This window comes from Salvelinus fontinalis, chromosome 3, assembly GCF_029448725.1.
Source record: "Salvelinus fontinalis isolate EN_2023a chromosome 3, ASM2944872v1, whole genome shotgun sequence".
Taxonomy (NCBI): Eukaryota; Metazoa; Chordata; class Actinopteri; order Salmoniformes; family Salmonidae; genus Salvelinus; species Salvelinus fontinalis.
In genome coordinates this window covers 949554-964888 of record NC_074667.1, presented here as the reverse complement: position 1 = coordinate 964888, position 15335 = coordinate 949554, and the positions used below count along the sequence as shown (strand labels likewise).

Genomic DNA, 15335 nt, shown 5'->3' with positions numbered 1-15335 from the left:
TACATCACAATTCTGTTCAATAAACATCTAATAGAATCCCCTACATACAATTCTGTTCAATAAACATCTAATAGAATCCCCTACATCACAATGCTGTTCAATAAACATCTAATAGAATCCACTACATCACAATTCTGTTCAATAAACATCTAATAGAATCCCCTACATCACAATGCTGTTCATTGTAAATCAAGTTAAATAAACTACACCCAACAACAACGAACCTGCGGCCTCTGAAAGTGTGAATCCTCCTCTTCCTCCTGGACCTGTCCGTCAATTGGTAACCCAGGCAACTCCCCGCTTTCCTGTGCCTCCAGGAAGCTGAAGGATGTCTCAGTGAGACGGGCTCTGCTCTGCCACTTCTCCTCCGCACGCAGCCTGTCCACGTGGCCACGCTTTCTGACAGGAAACACACAATAACACATACATATATATACACACTACATAACCAAAAGTATGTGGACACCTGCTCGTCGAGTATCTCATTCCAAAACCAGGGACATTAATATGGAGTTGTTCCCCCTTTGCCGCAATAACAGCCTCCTCTTCTGGGAAGGTGTTCCACTAGATGTTGGAACATTGCTACGGGATTTGCTTCCATTCAGCCACGAGAATTAGTGAGGTTGGGCACTGACGTTTGGCGATTAGGCCTGGCTCGCAGTCTACGTTCCAATTCATCCCAAAGGTGTTCGATGGGGTTGAGCTCAGGTGTCATCCAGTCAAGTTATTCCATATTCCATATTATTCCATACATTCATTATTCCACAGCAATCTCAACAAACCATTTCTGTATGCACCTCGCTTTGTGCACAGGGGCATTTTCATGCTGAAACAAGAAAGGGCCTTCCCCAAACTGTTGCCACAAAGTTGGAAGCACAGAATCGTCTAGAATTTCATTGTATGCTGTAGCGTTAAGATTTCCCTTCACTGGAACTAAGGGGCCCGAACCATGAAAAACAGCCCCAGACCATTATTCCTCCACCAAACTTTACAGTTGGCACAATGCATTGGGGCAGGTAGCGTTCTCCTGGCGTCTGCCAAACCCAGATTCGTCCATCGGACTGCCAGATGGTGAAGCGTGATTCATCACTTCAGAGAACACATTTCCACTGCTCCAGAGTCCAAAGGCGGCAAGTTTTACACAACTCCAGCCGACGCTTGGCATTGCACATGGTGATCTTAGGCTTGTGTGCAGCTGCTCGGCCATGGAAACCCATTTCATGAAGCTCCCTCCGAACAGTTCATTTGCTGACATTGCTTCCAGAGACAGTTTGGAACTCGATAGTGAGTCTTGCAACCGAGGACAGACGATTTTTTACAAACTATGCGTTTCAACACTCAGCGGTCTACCACTTCAAGGCTGAGCCGTTGCTGCTCCTTTACAATAACAGCACTTACAATTGACCAGGGCAGCTCTGGCAAAGCAGAAATTTGACAAATTGACTTGTTGGAAAGGTGGCATCCTATGACGGTGCCACGTTGAAAGTCACTGAGCTCTTCAGTAAGGTCATTCTACTGCCAATGTTTGTCTATGGAGCAACAGGTGTGGCTGAAATAGCCGAATCCACTAACTGTTCATTACAACCACATCTAGAGGCTACCAGAGCTTGTTTTTTTATAAAACATTTTATTTGAGAGTTTCATCAGTCGCGACCCCTAGTTTGGGTAACGACCCCTAGTTTGGGAAACGATCCCTAGTTTGGGAGACGACCCCTAGTTTTGGAGACGACCCCTAGTTAGGGTAACGACCCCTAGTTTGGGAGACGACTCCTAGTTTGGGAGACGACCCCTAGTTTGGGAGACGACCCCTAGTTTGGGAGACGACTCCTAGTTTGGGAGACGACCCCTAGTTTGGGAGACGACCCCTAGTTTTGGAGACGACCCCTAGTTAGGGTAACGACCCCTAGTTTGGGAGACGACCCCTAGTTTGGGAGACGACCCCTAGTTTTGGAGACGACCCCTAGTTAGGGTAACGACCCCTAGTTTGGGAGACGACTCCTAGTTTGGGAGACGACTCCTAGTTTGGGAGACGACCCCTAGTTTGGGAGACGACCCCTAGTTTGGGAGACGACTCCTAGTTTGGGAGACGACCCCTAGTTAGGGTAACGACCCCTAGTTTGGGAGACGACTCCTAGTTTGGGAGACGACCCCTAGTTTGGGAGACGACCCCTAGTTTGGGAGACGACTCCTAGTTTGGGAGACGACCCCTAGTTTGGGAAACGACCCCTAGTTTGGGAGACGACTCCTAGTTTGGGAGACGACCCCTAGTTTGGGAGACGACCCCTAGTTTGGAAGACGACCCCTAGTTTGGGAAACGACCCCTAGTTTGGGAGACGACCCCTAGTGTGGGAAATGCTGTAAGACCCAAATGGTTTTCTCTTACTTTGATTCAGGCACCTGGATGACCAGCTCGTCATAGGGGTCGTCACGGTGACGGTTGGGAGGAGTCCCGGGGAAGAAGGTGGACACTCTGAAGGGTTTGGGCGGGGCTCGGGGGTGCAGCTGTCCGTCAGAACCTCGCAGCGTAACACCTCCACCTGGGGACCACAGGGGGGTTACAAACCGGGTGTGTTACCTGGTTGTGAGGGCCGTGTGTGTGTGTGTGTTACCTGGTTGTGAGGGCCGTGTGTGTGTGTGTGTGTGTGTGTGTGTGTGTGTGTGTGTGTGTGTGTGTGTGTGTGTGTGTGTGTGTGTGTGTGTGTGTGTGTGTGTGTTACCTGGTTGTGAGGGCCGTGTGTGTGTTACCTGGGTGTGAGGGCCGGGTGTGTGTGTGTTACCTGGGTGTGTGTTACCTGGGTGTGAGGGTCGTGTGTGTGTTACCTGGGTGTGAGGGCCGGGTGTGTGTTATCTGGGTGTGAGGGTCGTGTGGTGTTACCTGGGTGTGAGGGACAGGTGTGTGTTAGCTGGGTGTGAGGGTCGTGTGGTGTTACCTGGGTGTGAGGGTCGGGTGGTGTTACCTGGGTGTGAGGGTCGGGTGGTGTTACCTGGGTGTGAGGGTCGTGTGGTGTTACCTGGGTGTGAGGGTCGTGTGGTGTTACCTGGGTGTGAGGGTCGGGTGGTGTTACCTGGGTGTGAGGGCCGGGTGGGTCTGAGGGCTGAGGGGCTGATCAGGGGTTCGCTACCCGTTCGGAACACTGGGGAGATGGGGGCGGGGCCTACGGCCTCTGATTGACAGCTATGAGGCGCACCTGGAGGGAGAGGAGAGAGGTGTGTTTGTTACCTGAGCAGAGGTGGGAATGTACGAGTGTGTGTGTGTGTGTGTGTGTGTGTGTGTGTGTGTGTGTGTGTGTGTGTGTGTGTGTGTGTGTGTGTGTGTGTGTGTGTGTGTTACCTGTGCGTAGGTTGCTTTCAGACTGTGCTGATTGGATCGAGGGTCTTCTGCCCAGATTCTCCAGGTTGGATGGCTGACTCCCACTCCTGAGAAACACACACACACGCACACACACACACACACACACACAATACACACACACACATAAACAATACACACACAAACACTAACTATACCAAACACAACACAAAACAGTATCTTTGAGTGTGTAATTTTCTCTCTGTGTGTGTGTGTGTGTGTGTGTGTGTGTGTGTGTGTGTGTGTGTGTGTGTGTGTGTGTGTGTGTGTGTGTGTGTGTGTGTGTGTGTAAAGCCACCTGAGCAGTGTGTTAGTGACGTGTAGTGTGTCCATGTGTGATGAGTTGAAGCTGAGTCTCTTGCTGCGGTCTGGCTGTGATTCCACCCCCACCCTGTCGAGGGCGCTGTTGCTGGATCTGTTGCTGGATCTGTTGCTGGATCTGTTGCTGTCTAGAGGAGGGAAGAAAATAACATCTAACACCTGAGTTGGTGAGACGCCGGAACACAACACTTAATCACGTACCTTCACACCATTTGAGGTTCTGGCGCAGTTCATTCATTAATAACCAATGTTTTGACAGACAGACAGAGTGACAGACAGAGTGACAGACAGAGTGACAGACAGAGTGACAGACAGAGTGGACAGAGTGGACAGAGTGGACAGAGTGACAGAGTGACAGAGTGACAGAGTGACAGACAGACAGACAGACAGACAGACAGACAGAGTGACAGAGTGACAGAGTGACAGACAGACAGACAGAGTGACAGACAGAGTGACAGACAGAGTGACAGACAGAGTGACAGACAGAGTGACAGACAGACTGACAGACTGACTGACTGACAGACTGACAGACAGAGTGACAGACAGTGACAGACAGACAGACAGACAGACAGAGTGACAGAGTGACAGACAGAGTGACAGAGTGACAGACAGACAGACAGACAGAGTGACAGACAGAGTGACAGACAGAGTGACAGACAGACAGACAGACAGACAGAGTGACAGAGTGACAGACAGACAGACAGACAGACAGACAGACAGACAGACAGACAGACAGACAGACAGAGTGTGGTCCAGCGGTTAGTGGCCGGACCCCGGCAGACATGTGCAGTTCAGATGACCAGAGTCTGCATTGGGTTGGAACACAACCTTTCTGACTGGGAAACTCCTCTACTTTCCCTGCACCTCGATGGAATAAAAGGAATATTTAAACCCAAACTGTGACAGTGTGTTCTAGCCACGTTGTCTGTGGGTTCTTACCGGGCCGCTCTGCCTGGCGCTCACTGATGACACGAATAGGCTGGGAGCGTGTGATTGGGTGATAGACCACGGCGCCAGAGGCCTGGGAGACAGGATGACGTCCACCCACGTGGAAACGCACCAGGGCGGGAATGTTTTCGAAACGATCCCCTTCAAACTGGAAGAGCTCACGGGAGTAACCCTGGAGGACACACATAATTATAACACACACACGGACTCGGGTACAAACGTCAAACCAGTCCCCTTCAAGTTGAAACAGAGTAGCACACAAACACACAAACTCATAAACACACACAAACACAAACACACACCTTCTTGGGCCGAAGGACCACCCTAATGATCTTGAAGTGCATGGGCTCGTCCCTCCAATAGCAACTCAGGACATAGTCACCGGGGGAGGAGGCTGTGTCACGAACCAGGAAGTCACCATCTCTCTCCAGCAGAGCCTCTGCCCCCTAGAGAGAGAGAGAGAGAGAGAGAGAGAGAGAGAGAGAGAGAGAGTGTACCTCTCTATCTATAGGTCCATGGTACCAGGTGTGTGTGTACATCTCTGTGTATAGGTATATGGTACCAGGTGTGAGTACCTCTCTGTGTATAGGTTCATGGTACCAGGTGTGTGTACCTCTCTGCCTATAGGTTCATGGTACCAGGTGTGTGTGTGTGTACCTCTCAGCCTATAGGTCCATGGTACCAGGTGTGTGTGTACCTCTCTGTGTATAGGTATATGGTACCAGGTGTGAGTACCTCTCTGTGTATAGGTTCATGGTACCAGGTGTGTGGGTGTACCTCTCTGTGTATAGGTTCATGGTACCAGGTGTGTGGGTGTACCTCTCTGTGTATAGGTTCATGGTACCAGGTGTGTGGGTGTACCTCTCTGCCTATGGGTCCATGGTACCAGGCGTGACTCCTCAGGTCATCAGTAGATAGCTTCAGCTCCTCCTCCAACTCCTTCTTCAGAGAGTCCATCTCCCTGCTACCTCCAAACACCTATACAACATTACAACAACATTACAACAACCTTAGACTAAAATCCATCTCCCTGCTACCTCCAAACACCTATACAACATTACAACAATGTTACAACAACCTTAAACGGACATGTATCTCCCTGCAACCCCCACACACACACCTACACAACGCTACAACAAGAATAACCTTGGACTAACCTTACCGCAACGTTAAAGAAATGGTATTACATTCCTGAAAAACATTGGGCTAACTGAAACTTTACAGAGAAAACACCCACAGTGTTTTGATGCGTGTCGTTTCAGCACATGTGTTTGCAGGGTCGGCTCTAGGCTTTCGGGGGCCCTGAGAGACATTTGGTTGGGGGGCTCCTCACCAAGCGGACACATTTTTTTTGTGCCCCCTCCCTCTTGACATTGCAGAGCAAAATGTTGTAAAGTTAATGTGCTGCAATTATAAAATGTTGTAAAGTTAATGTGCTGCAATTCTAAAATGTTGTAGTTTTTAAAGCAAGTTTTCTTTAGTTCTACATATTTTGCCATGGAGCAGAGAGAACGTTGAGCCATTTTATAACACATTTCATGCAGTTCTACTCATCAATAACAAAATCAACGGTTTCCTCGTGGAGGTCAGGGCCCCAGCCGTGTGCCCGGTCGGTATTCGGCCATGATTACAAGTTTAGATAACTGGCTTGGGGCTAACTTACCAATCAACAAATTGTTAGCTGACATGGCTAATTGAATCTGGGGCCCTAAATGACCACTTATGTTGCTGTCTGGAGCAGGCACTGTGTGTGTGTGTGTGTGTGTGTGTGTGTGTGTGTGTGTGTGTGTGTGTGTGTGTGTGTGTGTGTGTGTGTGTGTGTGTGTGTGTGTGTGTGTGTGTGTGTGTGTGTGTGTGTGTGTGTGTGTGTGTGTGTGTGTGTGTGAGCTTACCTTCAGCTGACTCAGGTATGCAGTGACACTCCTCCTCTTACTGAAAGACAAAAATAACACATTTACTAATGTGGACTTTCTCTGTCTCTCTCATACTCGTCTGTCTGTCTGTCTGTCTGTCTGTCTGTCTGTCTGTCTGTCTGTCTGTCCTTCTCTTTACTAAAGACTGTGTTTGACTTTGTTGAAACCTATTTTAAAGTTGACTTTGAGCCCAAATAGCTGAATATAAACAACAACAACCTCTGAGATGATGTTTCTAAACAACAACAACAACCTCTGAGATGATGTTCCTAAACAACAACAACAACCTCTGAGATGATGTTCCTAAGCAACAACAACCTCTGAGATGATGTTTCTAAACAACAACAACAACCTCTGAGATGATGTTCCTAAACAACAACAACAACCTCTGAGATGATGTTCCTAAGCAACAACAACCTCTGAGATGATGTTCCTAAACAACAACAACAACCTCTGAGATGATGTTCCTAAACAACAACAACAACCTCTGAGATGATGTTCCTAAGCAACAACAACCTCTGAGATGATGTTCCTAAACAACAACAACAACCTCTGAGATGATGTTCCTAAACAACAACAACAACCTCTGAGATGATGTTCCTAAGCAACAACAACCTCTGAGATGATGTTCCTAAACAACAACAACAACCTCTGAGATGATGTTCCTAAGCAACAACAACCTCTGAGATGATGTTCCTAAACAACAACAACAACCTCTGAGATGATGTTCCTAAACAACAGCAACAACCTCTGAGATGATGTTCCTAAACAACAACAACCTCTGAGATGATGTTCCTAAACAACAACAACAACCTCTGAGATGATGTTCCTAAACAACAACAACAACCTCTGAGATGATGTTCCTAAGCAACAACAACCTCTGAGATGATGTTCCTAAACAACAACAACAACCTCTGAGATGATGTTCCTAAGCAACAACAACCTCTGAGATGATGTTCCTAAACAACAACAACAACCTCTGAGATGATGTTCCTAAGCAACAACAACCTCTGAGATGATGTTCCTAAACAACAACAACAACCTCTGAGATGATGTTCCTAAGCAACAACAACCTCTGAGATGATGTTCCTAAACAACAACAACAACCTCTGAGATGATGTTCCTAAACAACAGCAACAACCTCTGAGATGATGTTCCTAAACAACAACAACCTCTGAGATGATGTTCCTAAACAACAACAACCTCTGAGATGATGTTCCTAAACAACAACAACAACCTCTGAGATGATGTTCCTAAACAACAACAACAACCTCTGAGATGATGTTCCTAAACAACAACAACAACAACTTCTGAGATGATGTTCCTAAACAACAACAACAACAACAACAACCTCTGAGATGATGTTCCTAAACAACAGCAACAACCTCTGAGATGATGTTCCTAAACAACAACAACAACAACAACAACCTCTGAGATGATGTTCCTAAACAACAACAACCTCTGAGATGATGTTCCTAAACAACAACAACAACAACCTCTGAGATGATGTTCCTAAACAACAACAACAACAACCTCTGAGATGATGTTCCTAAACAACAACAACAACAACCTCTGAGATGATGTTCCTAAACAACAACAACAACCTCTGAGATGATGTTCCTAAACAACAACAACCTCTGAGATGATGTTCCTAAACAACAACAACCTCTGAGATGATGTTCCTAAACAACAACAACAACCTCTGAGATGATGTTCCTAAACAACAACAACCTCTGAGATGATGTTCCTAAACAACAACAACCTCTGAGATGATGTTCCTAAACAACAACAACCTCTGAGATGATGTTCCTAAACAACAACAACCTCTGAGATGATGTTCCTAAACAACAGCAGGCCAGAACTCTCTGTCTGTTCTACACACTATAACACTATAGGCCCAGTCTTCCCAAACACCATGAAACACCAGGTAGTCCAGTCTATTGTGTTCCTCTCTGTCTGTTCCTGGCAGAGAGTCAGAGGCTGGCTTGTCTTTTAACACACACTGCCATAGCTCCCCTCACCAAGGAAAAGAGTGCAACTGCAGCCCACAATTCGGGGCGTCCCTGCATCTGCATCCCTCCCTCGAGCATCCCATTGGTTCCTGCATAAACGGCCCCTTCCCTCGAGCATCCCATTGGTTCCTGCATGAACACCCCCCCCCAAGCATCCCATGACATCTTCATCCTGTAACTTTTCTGAATGTGGGTCAAAAGGGAAATAAAAGTATTATCTGAGTTTTTTAACCCCCTCCTCCCTAGCTAGAATGCTAGTTCGTTAGCACACGGTGCCCCCTCCTCCCTAGCTAGAATGCTAGTTAGTTAGCACACGGTGCCTCCTCCTCCCTAGCTAGAATGCTAGTTAGTTAGCACACGGTGCCTCCTCCTCCCTAGCTAGAATGCTAGTTAGTTAGCACACGGTGCCTCCTCCTCCCTAGCTAGAATGCTAGTTAGTTAGCACACAGTGCCCCCTCCTCCCTAGCTAGAATGCTAGTTAGTTAGCACACGGTGCCCCCTCCTCCCTAGCTAGAATGCTAGTTAGTTAGCACACGGTGCCCCCTCCTCCCTAGCTAGAATGCTAGTTAGTTAGCACACGGTGCCCCCTCCTCCCTAGCTAGAATGCTAGTTAGTTAGCACACGGTGCCCCCTCCTCCCTAGCTAGAATGCTAGTTAGTTAGCACACGGTGCCCCCTCCTCCCTAGCTAGAATGCTAGTTAGTTAGCACACGGTGCCCCCTCCTCCCTAGCTAGAATGCTAGTTAGTTAGCACACGGTGCCCCCTCCTCCCTAGCTAGAATGCTAGTTAGTTAGCACACGGTGCCCCCTCCTCCCTAGCTAGAATGCTAGTTAGTTAGCACACGGTGCCCCCTCCTCCCTAGCTAGAATGCTAGTTAGTTAGCACACGGTGCCCCCTCCTCCCTAGCTAGAAAGCTAGTTAGTTAGCACACGGTGCCCCCTCCTCCCTAGCTAGAATGCTAGTTAGTTAGCACACGGTGCCCCCTCCTCCCTAGCTAGAATGCTAGTTAGTTAGCACACGGTGCCCCCTCCTCCCTAGCTAGAATGCTAGTTAGTTAGCACACGGTGCCCCCTCCTCCCTAGCTAGAATGCTAGTTAGTTAGCACACGGTGCCCCCTCCTCCCTAGCTAGAATGCTAGTTAGTTAGCACACGGTGCCCCCTCCTCCCTAGCTAGAATGCTAGTTAGTTAGCACACGGTGCCCCCTCCTCCCTAGCTAGAATGCTAGTTAGTTAGCACACGGTGCCCCCTCCTCCCTAGCTAGAATGCTAGTTAGTTAGCACACGGTGCCCCCACCTCCCTAGCTAGAATGCTAGTTAGTTAGCACACGGTGCCCCCTCCTCCCTAGCTAGAACGCTAGTTAGTTAGCACACGGTGCCCCCTCCTCCCTAGCTAGAGTGCTAGTTAGTTAGCACACGGTGCCTCCTCCTCCCTAGCTAGAATGCTAGTTAGTTAGCACACGGTGCCCCCTCCTCCCTAGCTAGAATGCTAGTTAGCTAGCACACGGTGCCCCCTCCTCCCTAGCTAGAATGCTAGTTAGTTAGCACACGGTGCCCCCTCCTCCCTAGCTAGAATGCTAGTTAGTTAGCACACGGTGCCCCCTCCTCCCTAGCTAGAATGCTAGTTAGTTAGCACACGGTGCCCCCTCCTCCCTAGCTAGAATGCTAGTTAGTTAGCACACGGTGCCCCCACCTCCTGTGTACCGGACTAGCTGGTGAAGCTAGCACACGGTGCCCCCTCCTCCCTAGCTAGAATGCTAGTTAGTTAGCACACGGTGCCACCTCCTACCTAGCTAGAATGCTAGTTAGTTAGCACACGGTGCCCCCTCCTCCCTAGCTAGAATGCTAGTTAGTTAGCACACTGTGCCCCCTCCTCCTGTGTACTGGACTAGCTGGTGAAGCTAGCACACGGTGCCCCCTCCTCCCTAGCTAGAATGCTAGTTAGTTAGCACACGGTGCCACCTCCTACCTAGCTAGAATGCTAGTTAGTTAGCACACGGTGCCCCCTCCTCCCTAGCTAGAATGCTAGTTAGTTAGCACACTGTGCCCCCTCCTCCTGTGTACTGGACTAGCTGGTGAAGCTAGCACACGGTGTCCTTCGCTCCCCCCTGCCAAACACCTGCCCTCGCCGTCGTTACCAGAACTGTTGGAAAACAGTGGCAGACAGGCTGGAACAAAGGACATGCTAGCTAGCTATCGTTGTCACCACCGCCCCTTCTTCTGTGGGGTTTATTGGCAGCTGGCATCCAACTCCACCTACTGTACTGGAGCGCCCCGCCTCTTGCCTGTCCTAGCTTAAAAATGGACCAATAGAAGTATAAAGAGGGGTTCCTGCACATGCAGGAACGCCCACATGCAGGAACACCCACATGCAGGAACGCCCACATGCAGGAACGCCCCGCCTCTCGCCTGTCCTAGCTTAAAAATGGACCAATAGAAGTATAAAGAGGGGTTCCTGCACATGCAGGAACGCCCACATGCAGGAACACCCACATGCAGGAACGCCCACATGCAGGAACGCCCCGCCTCTCGCCTGTCCTAGCTTAAAAATGGACCAATAGAAGTATAAAGAGGGGTTCCTGCACATGCGGGAACGCCCACATGCAGGAACACCCACATGCAGGAACGCCCACATGCAGGAACGCCCCGATTTGCAGGCTGCAATTGCACCCTTCTCTCACCAAGTGTCAACTTGCTCCCTCCCACCCGACACGCCCGTTAAATTCCATTATACGTCATCAATCACACCGGATTAATGTGTGATAAGATCTGTCAAAGGTTGTTGACTTGTTGATTTGATATCTGCGAGGCGATGCCGTTATGGGTTAGGGTTTTGGAGGAGAAAATCAGAACTTCAAAGCAGGAAGCAAGTCAATAATGTTCGGACCAGCTGAGGCAAGTCAGTAAATAAAAACAAATTCTTATTTACAATCCCGGTCAAACCCGGGTGGCGCTGGGCCAATTGTGTGCTGCCCTATGGGGACTCCCAATCACGGCCAGATGTGATACAGCCTGGAATCGAACCAGGGACTGTAGTGACGCCTCTTGCACTGAGATGCAGTGCCTTAGATCACTGCGCTGCAGGATTGAGAGAGATCCCTGTCAATGACGCCCTCGGGAGCGCACACAGGATGGAGGCCGCAGCCCAAGGTTAACTGGCCCAAGGTTAACAAGGCTATGTGAGTTCACTGTGCGAAGAGGAGATGTCTGTCCTTCCGTCTTTTAACAGACATTTCCCGTTTCCTTCCAGTTCCAACATCCCGGTAAATTGCCTGCCTGCAGCCTGACTGTTTTGCTGCATCCCAACCGGATGCACAAGACATTACCGGCCTGTGTGTTTGGGACCATTGGAATGGACAGGGGGGATGTGGTTGCCATGGGGATGCGTATTAACGTCTTCCTGATGTTCCACTTGGACTTTTAAACACATATCTAGGATCCGTTTAAATAATTCCCTCAGCAGTAGAAACCATTTTTTAAAAGTGTCGTCTCCGCCCCTGGTTCGGTAAAAAGCGGATGGATGACGGAGGAACCACTCAAATTCTATCGAACTAGTATAGATTATTGAATAATAGTGAGTGAGAGTTGGCCCAGGCATTAGGCCTACCGTGTGTCAATCGGTCCGAGGAGGGGCGTTGTCCCGTCTTTTGGCTACAGTAGACTAGCTTTCAGCTTTCTACCCAGGCAGCCCCGATGTCGCAAACCCTCCATTATTGAACGGAAATGAGTGTGAGCCATTACAAAACATCTGTCCTGTACGAGGGATATGTCTCATCATGTCCTGTCGCAATGACAACGGTTTGCTAAAGTACAGGTGAGCAACAGCCTACCTGTGTGTGTAGGTGAATGGACCATTAGTCTCGATTGTTACAGTTTAATAACCTATGGCTAGGCCTATTGTTTGTCCCGTCATCCGTTTCCAATAAACAACGATAATATTATTATATAACGATCCGTTGTTCAACATCTGGATCTAGGCTAGCCTGTCACAACACTACCAATCACAAGCATTCAGCTGCAACAACAAACGAAACGCCCATTACTCCAAAAGCCACAGAATTACATGGAGATAACTTTACACTACAAACATTTTTACAAATAATCTTGACAACGCTTACCTGCGAGATCTCGAGTCATCGCAAAAGTCTCTCAAATTCGGACGGACATTTTTTTTTCTGGTCAGTTGCCGCAAGCAGAGATCCAAAGTTCACACCACGCACGCACGCTCACAACACACACAACCAGACTAATTTACAGCGCGAGGGAGTAGCTCTCTCCCGTGCCTCCCGCTTTCCACCGTGTGTTTGTTTTCTGATGAGTCCTCACACGTTTCCGGACTTCTCTCTCCCCTTCCCTCCCTCACTGAAACGGTAACACCGCTATCGGCAACATTCCTCGGATTCCACTCTAATGCTTTGAGCTGGACCCCCCCACCACCCCCCCCCCCCCCCAGTTTTGACAGCTCACCTGTAAATCCAGGTTAATTCCACCAGTCAGATGATTCCAACCCAAATCCCTTCTATTAGTTAGGTCTGCCAGCACCATGTCAGTATTAGTGAATGGACTACAACAGTAGACAGACAGACAGACAGACAGACAGACAGACAGACAGACAGACAGACAGACAGACAGTTGTTAGTGAATGGACTACTACAGACAGACAGACAGACAGACAGACAGACAGACAGACAGACAGACAGACAGACAGACAGACAGACAGACAGACGTTAGTGAATGGACTACAACAAACAGACAGACAGACAGACAGTTGTTAGTGAATGAACTAGAACAGTAGACAGACAGACAGACAGACAGACAGACAGACAGACAGACAGACAGACAGTTGTTAGTGAATGGACTAGAACAAACAGACAGACAGACAGACAGACAGACAGACAGTTGTTAGTGAATGGACTATAACAAACAGACAGACAGATAGTTGTTAGTGAATGGACTACAACAGACAGATAGTTGTTAGTGAATGGACTACAACAGACAGACAGTTGTTAGTGAATGGACTACAACAGTAGACAGGATGAAGTTTTATTTTCCTGACAGGAGGTTATTGCTCAACAGACCTGTACTGACACACTTTTCTCTCCAGGGCAACACCATCATATCCAGGCGGGGGTGGAACACACACACGGGGTTGGAACACACACACACACGGACATACACACACACACACAAACGTACACACACACACGAACGTACACACACACACACATACACAGACGTAAACACATACACAGATGTATACACACAAACGGACATACACACACACACACACACACACGGACGTACACACACACACACGGATGTACACACACACACACAGACACACACACACACGCAAACACACAGACTTGCTTGCGCGCACACACACACTCACGATCAAGAGCTACACTTCACCAGGTTGTTAATGATTTATGAAAGTAGAGCCAGAGAAACCTCTCTCTCTCTTTCACACTGACACTCTCTCTCACTCTCTTTCAAAACTGACCCTCTCTCTCGCTCTCTCTCTCTCTCTCTCTCTTTCAAAACTGACCCTCTCTCTCGCTCTCTTTCCAAACTGACCTTTTCTCTCGCTCTCTCTCTCTCTCTCTCTCTCTCGCTCTCTTTCAAAACTGACCCTCTCTCTCTCACTCTCTCAAATTCAAATTCAAATTCAAGCTGCTTTATTGGCATGAAAAACATTGTGTCAATATTGCCAAAGCAACAATGTATACAATATACATTGTAATACAATTAAAACAATGACAAATAATAATATAGAATGGCAGTAAATAATAATACAAAATTAAATATAAAAAATAGTAACAATAAAATGGTAACAGTCAATAGTCGAATGTAATGTATGGTGTAATGCACCACTACCACCACCACTATCATTAAACTGCTATCATTACCATTACCACCCATACCATTACTATTTGGAATGATTAACAACAATAATAATACTAATAACAATAACAGTAATAACAATAACAGTCATAATAAGTAAGTTACTGCTTACTATGTAGATGTTATTATTCAGTGTCCCTCAGGCTATGGCAGGCAAATACATATTTGGCTGCAAGAGGAGCCATTGCTCCTTCGCCCATGAGTATTTTTAGTTTTTCCTCTGGGTTTAATAAGTTAAAATTTGGAATAAATGTAGTCATTTCTGTGAATAATGAATCTCTTGGTGAGGAATATTTATCACAGTAAAGGAGAAAGTGCATCTCTGTTTCTACCTCCCCTGTCGTGCAGTGACCACATACACGCTCCTCTTTGGGTAGCCATGTCTTTTTATGTCTGCCGGTTTCTATTGCCGATCGGTGGTCACTGAGCCTGTACTTGGTAAGGATCTGTCTCTGCTTCGAATCTCTGACAGAGTAGAGATATTCAGCCAATTCATATTCTCTGTTTAGGGTCAGATAGCAATTTAGTCGGCTTTGGGATTTTGTTTCGTTTTTCCAATGTTGTAAATATGAGTCCTTTGATTGGTTCATGATTTTGTTTATTGGAATTCTTTCTTTTGAAGCAGTGCCGGTGTCAGCTTGGTTGGTTAGGTCCAACACCAGCTGACTGAGAGGGCTCGTTTCTGGGCTCAGTTCTTGGGTTTGAAGTGCTTTAAATTGCAGACTCGAATTTGGACTTGAATTTAGATGTAGCCAAAATTTTAATGATCTTTTCTGTATTTTCATTATTACTGGAAGGCGGCCCAATTCTGCCCTACATGCATTAGTTGGTGTATTTCTCTGGACTTGTAGGATTTTCCGACAGAATTCTGCATGTAGGGTTTCAATTGGA

General features: G+C 47.7%; 2 protein-coding genes across 3 annotated transcripts in view; one reads left to right on the top strand and one right to left on the bottom strand.

Annotated features, from left to right (window-relative positions):
* sh2d3a (SH2 domain containing 3A) overlaps positions 1–15335 on the bottom strand; it is a 34124-nt gene that overhangs the window by 5715 nt on the left and 13074 nt on the right. Inside the window, exons 1-10 of one of the 2 annotated variants that reach the window (XM_055901176.1) lie at positions 12659–12783; positions 6511–6550; positions 5480–5596; positions 4921–5064; positions 4610–4790; positions 3648–3798; positions 3332–3417; positions 3066–3188; positions 2384–2537; positions 225–399 (exon numbers count right to left, since the gene is read on the bottom strand). In XM_055901176.1, the coding sequence (XP_055757151.1) occupies positions 225–399; positions 2384–2537; positions 3066–3188; positions 3332–3417; positions 3648–3798; positions 4610–4790; positions 4921–5064; positions 5480–5575 (1110 nt within the window). In that variant the 5' untranslated portion in view covers positions 5576–5596; positions 6511–6550; positions 12659–12783. Of the gene's footprint in view, positions 1–224; positions 400–2383; positions 2538–3065; positions 3189–3331; positions 3418–3647; positions 3799–4609; positions 4791–4920; positions 5065–5479; positions 5597–6510; positions 6551–12658; positions 12784–15335 lie in introns of those variants that run through there. The other variant, XM_055901168.1, reaches the window with a different exon arrangement.
* Positions 12163–15335, top strand: part of LOC129835497 (proto-oncogene vav-like) — a 92742-nt gene continuing 89569 nt past the window's right edge. Inside the window, exon 1 of the mRNA XM_055901151.1 lies at positions 12163–12354. The gene's annotated coding sequence lies outside the window, so the exon portion shown is untranslated. The remainder of the gene's footprint in view (positions 12355–15335) is intronic.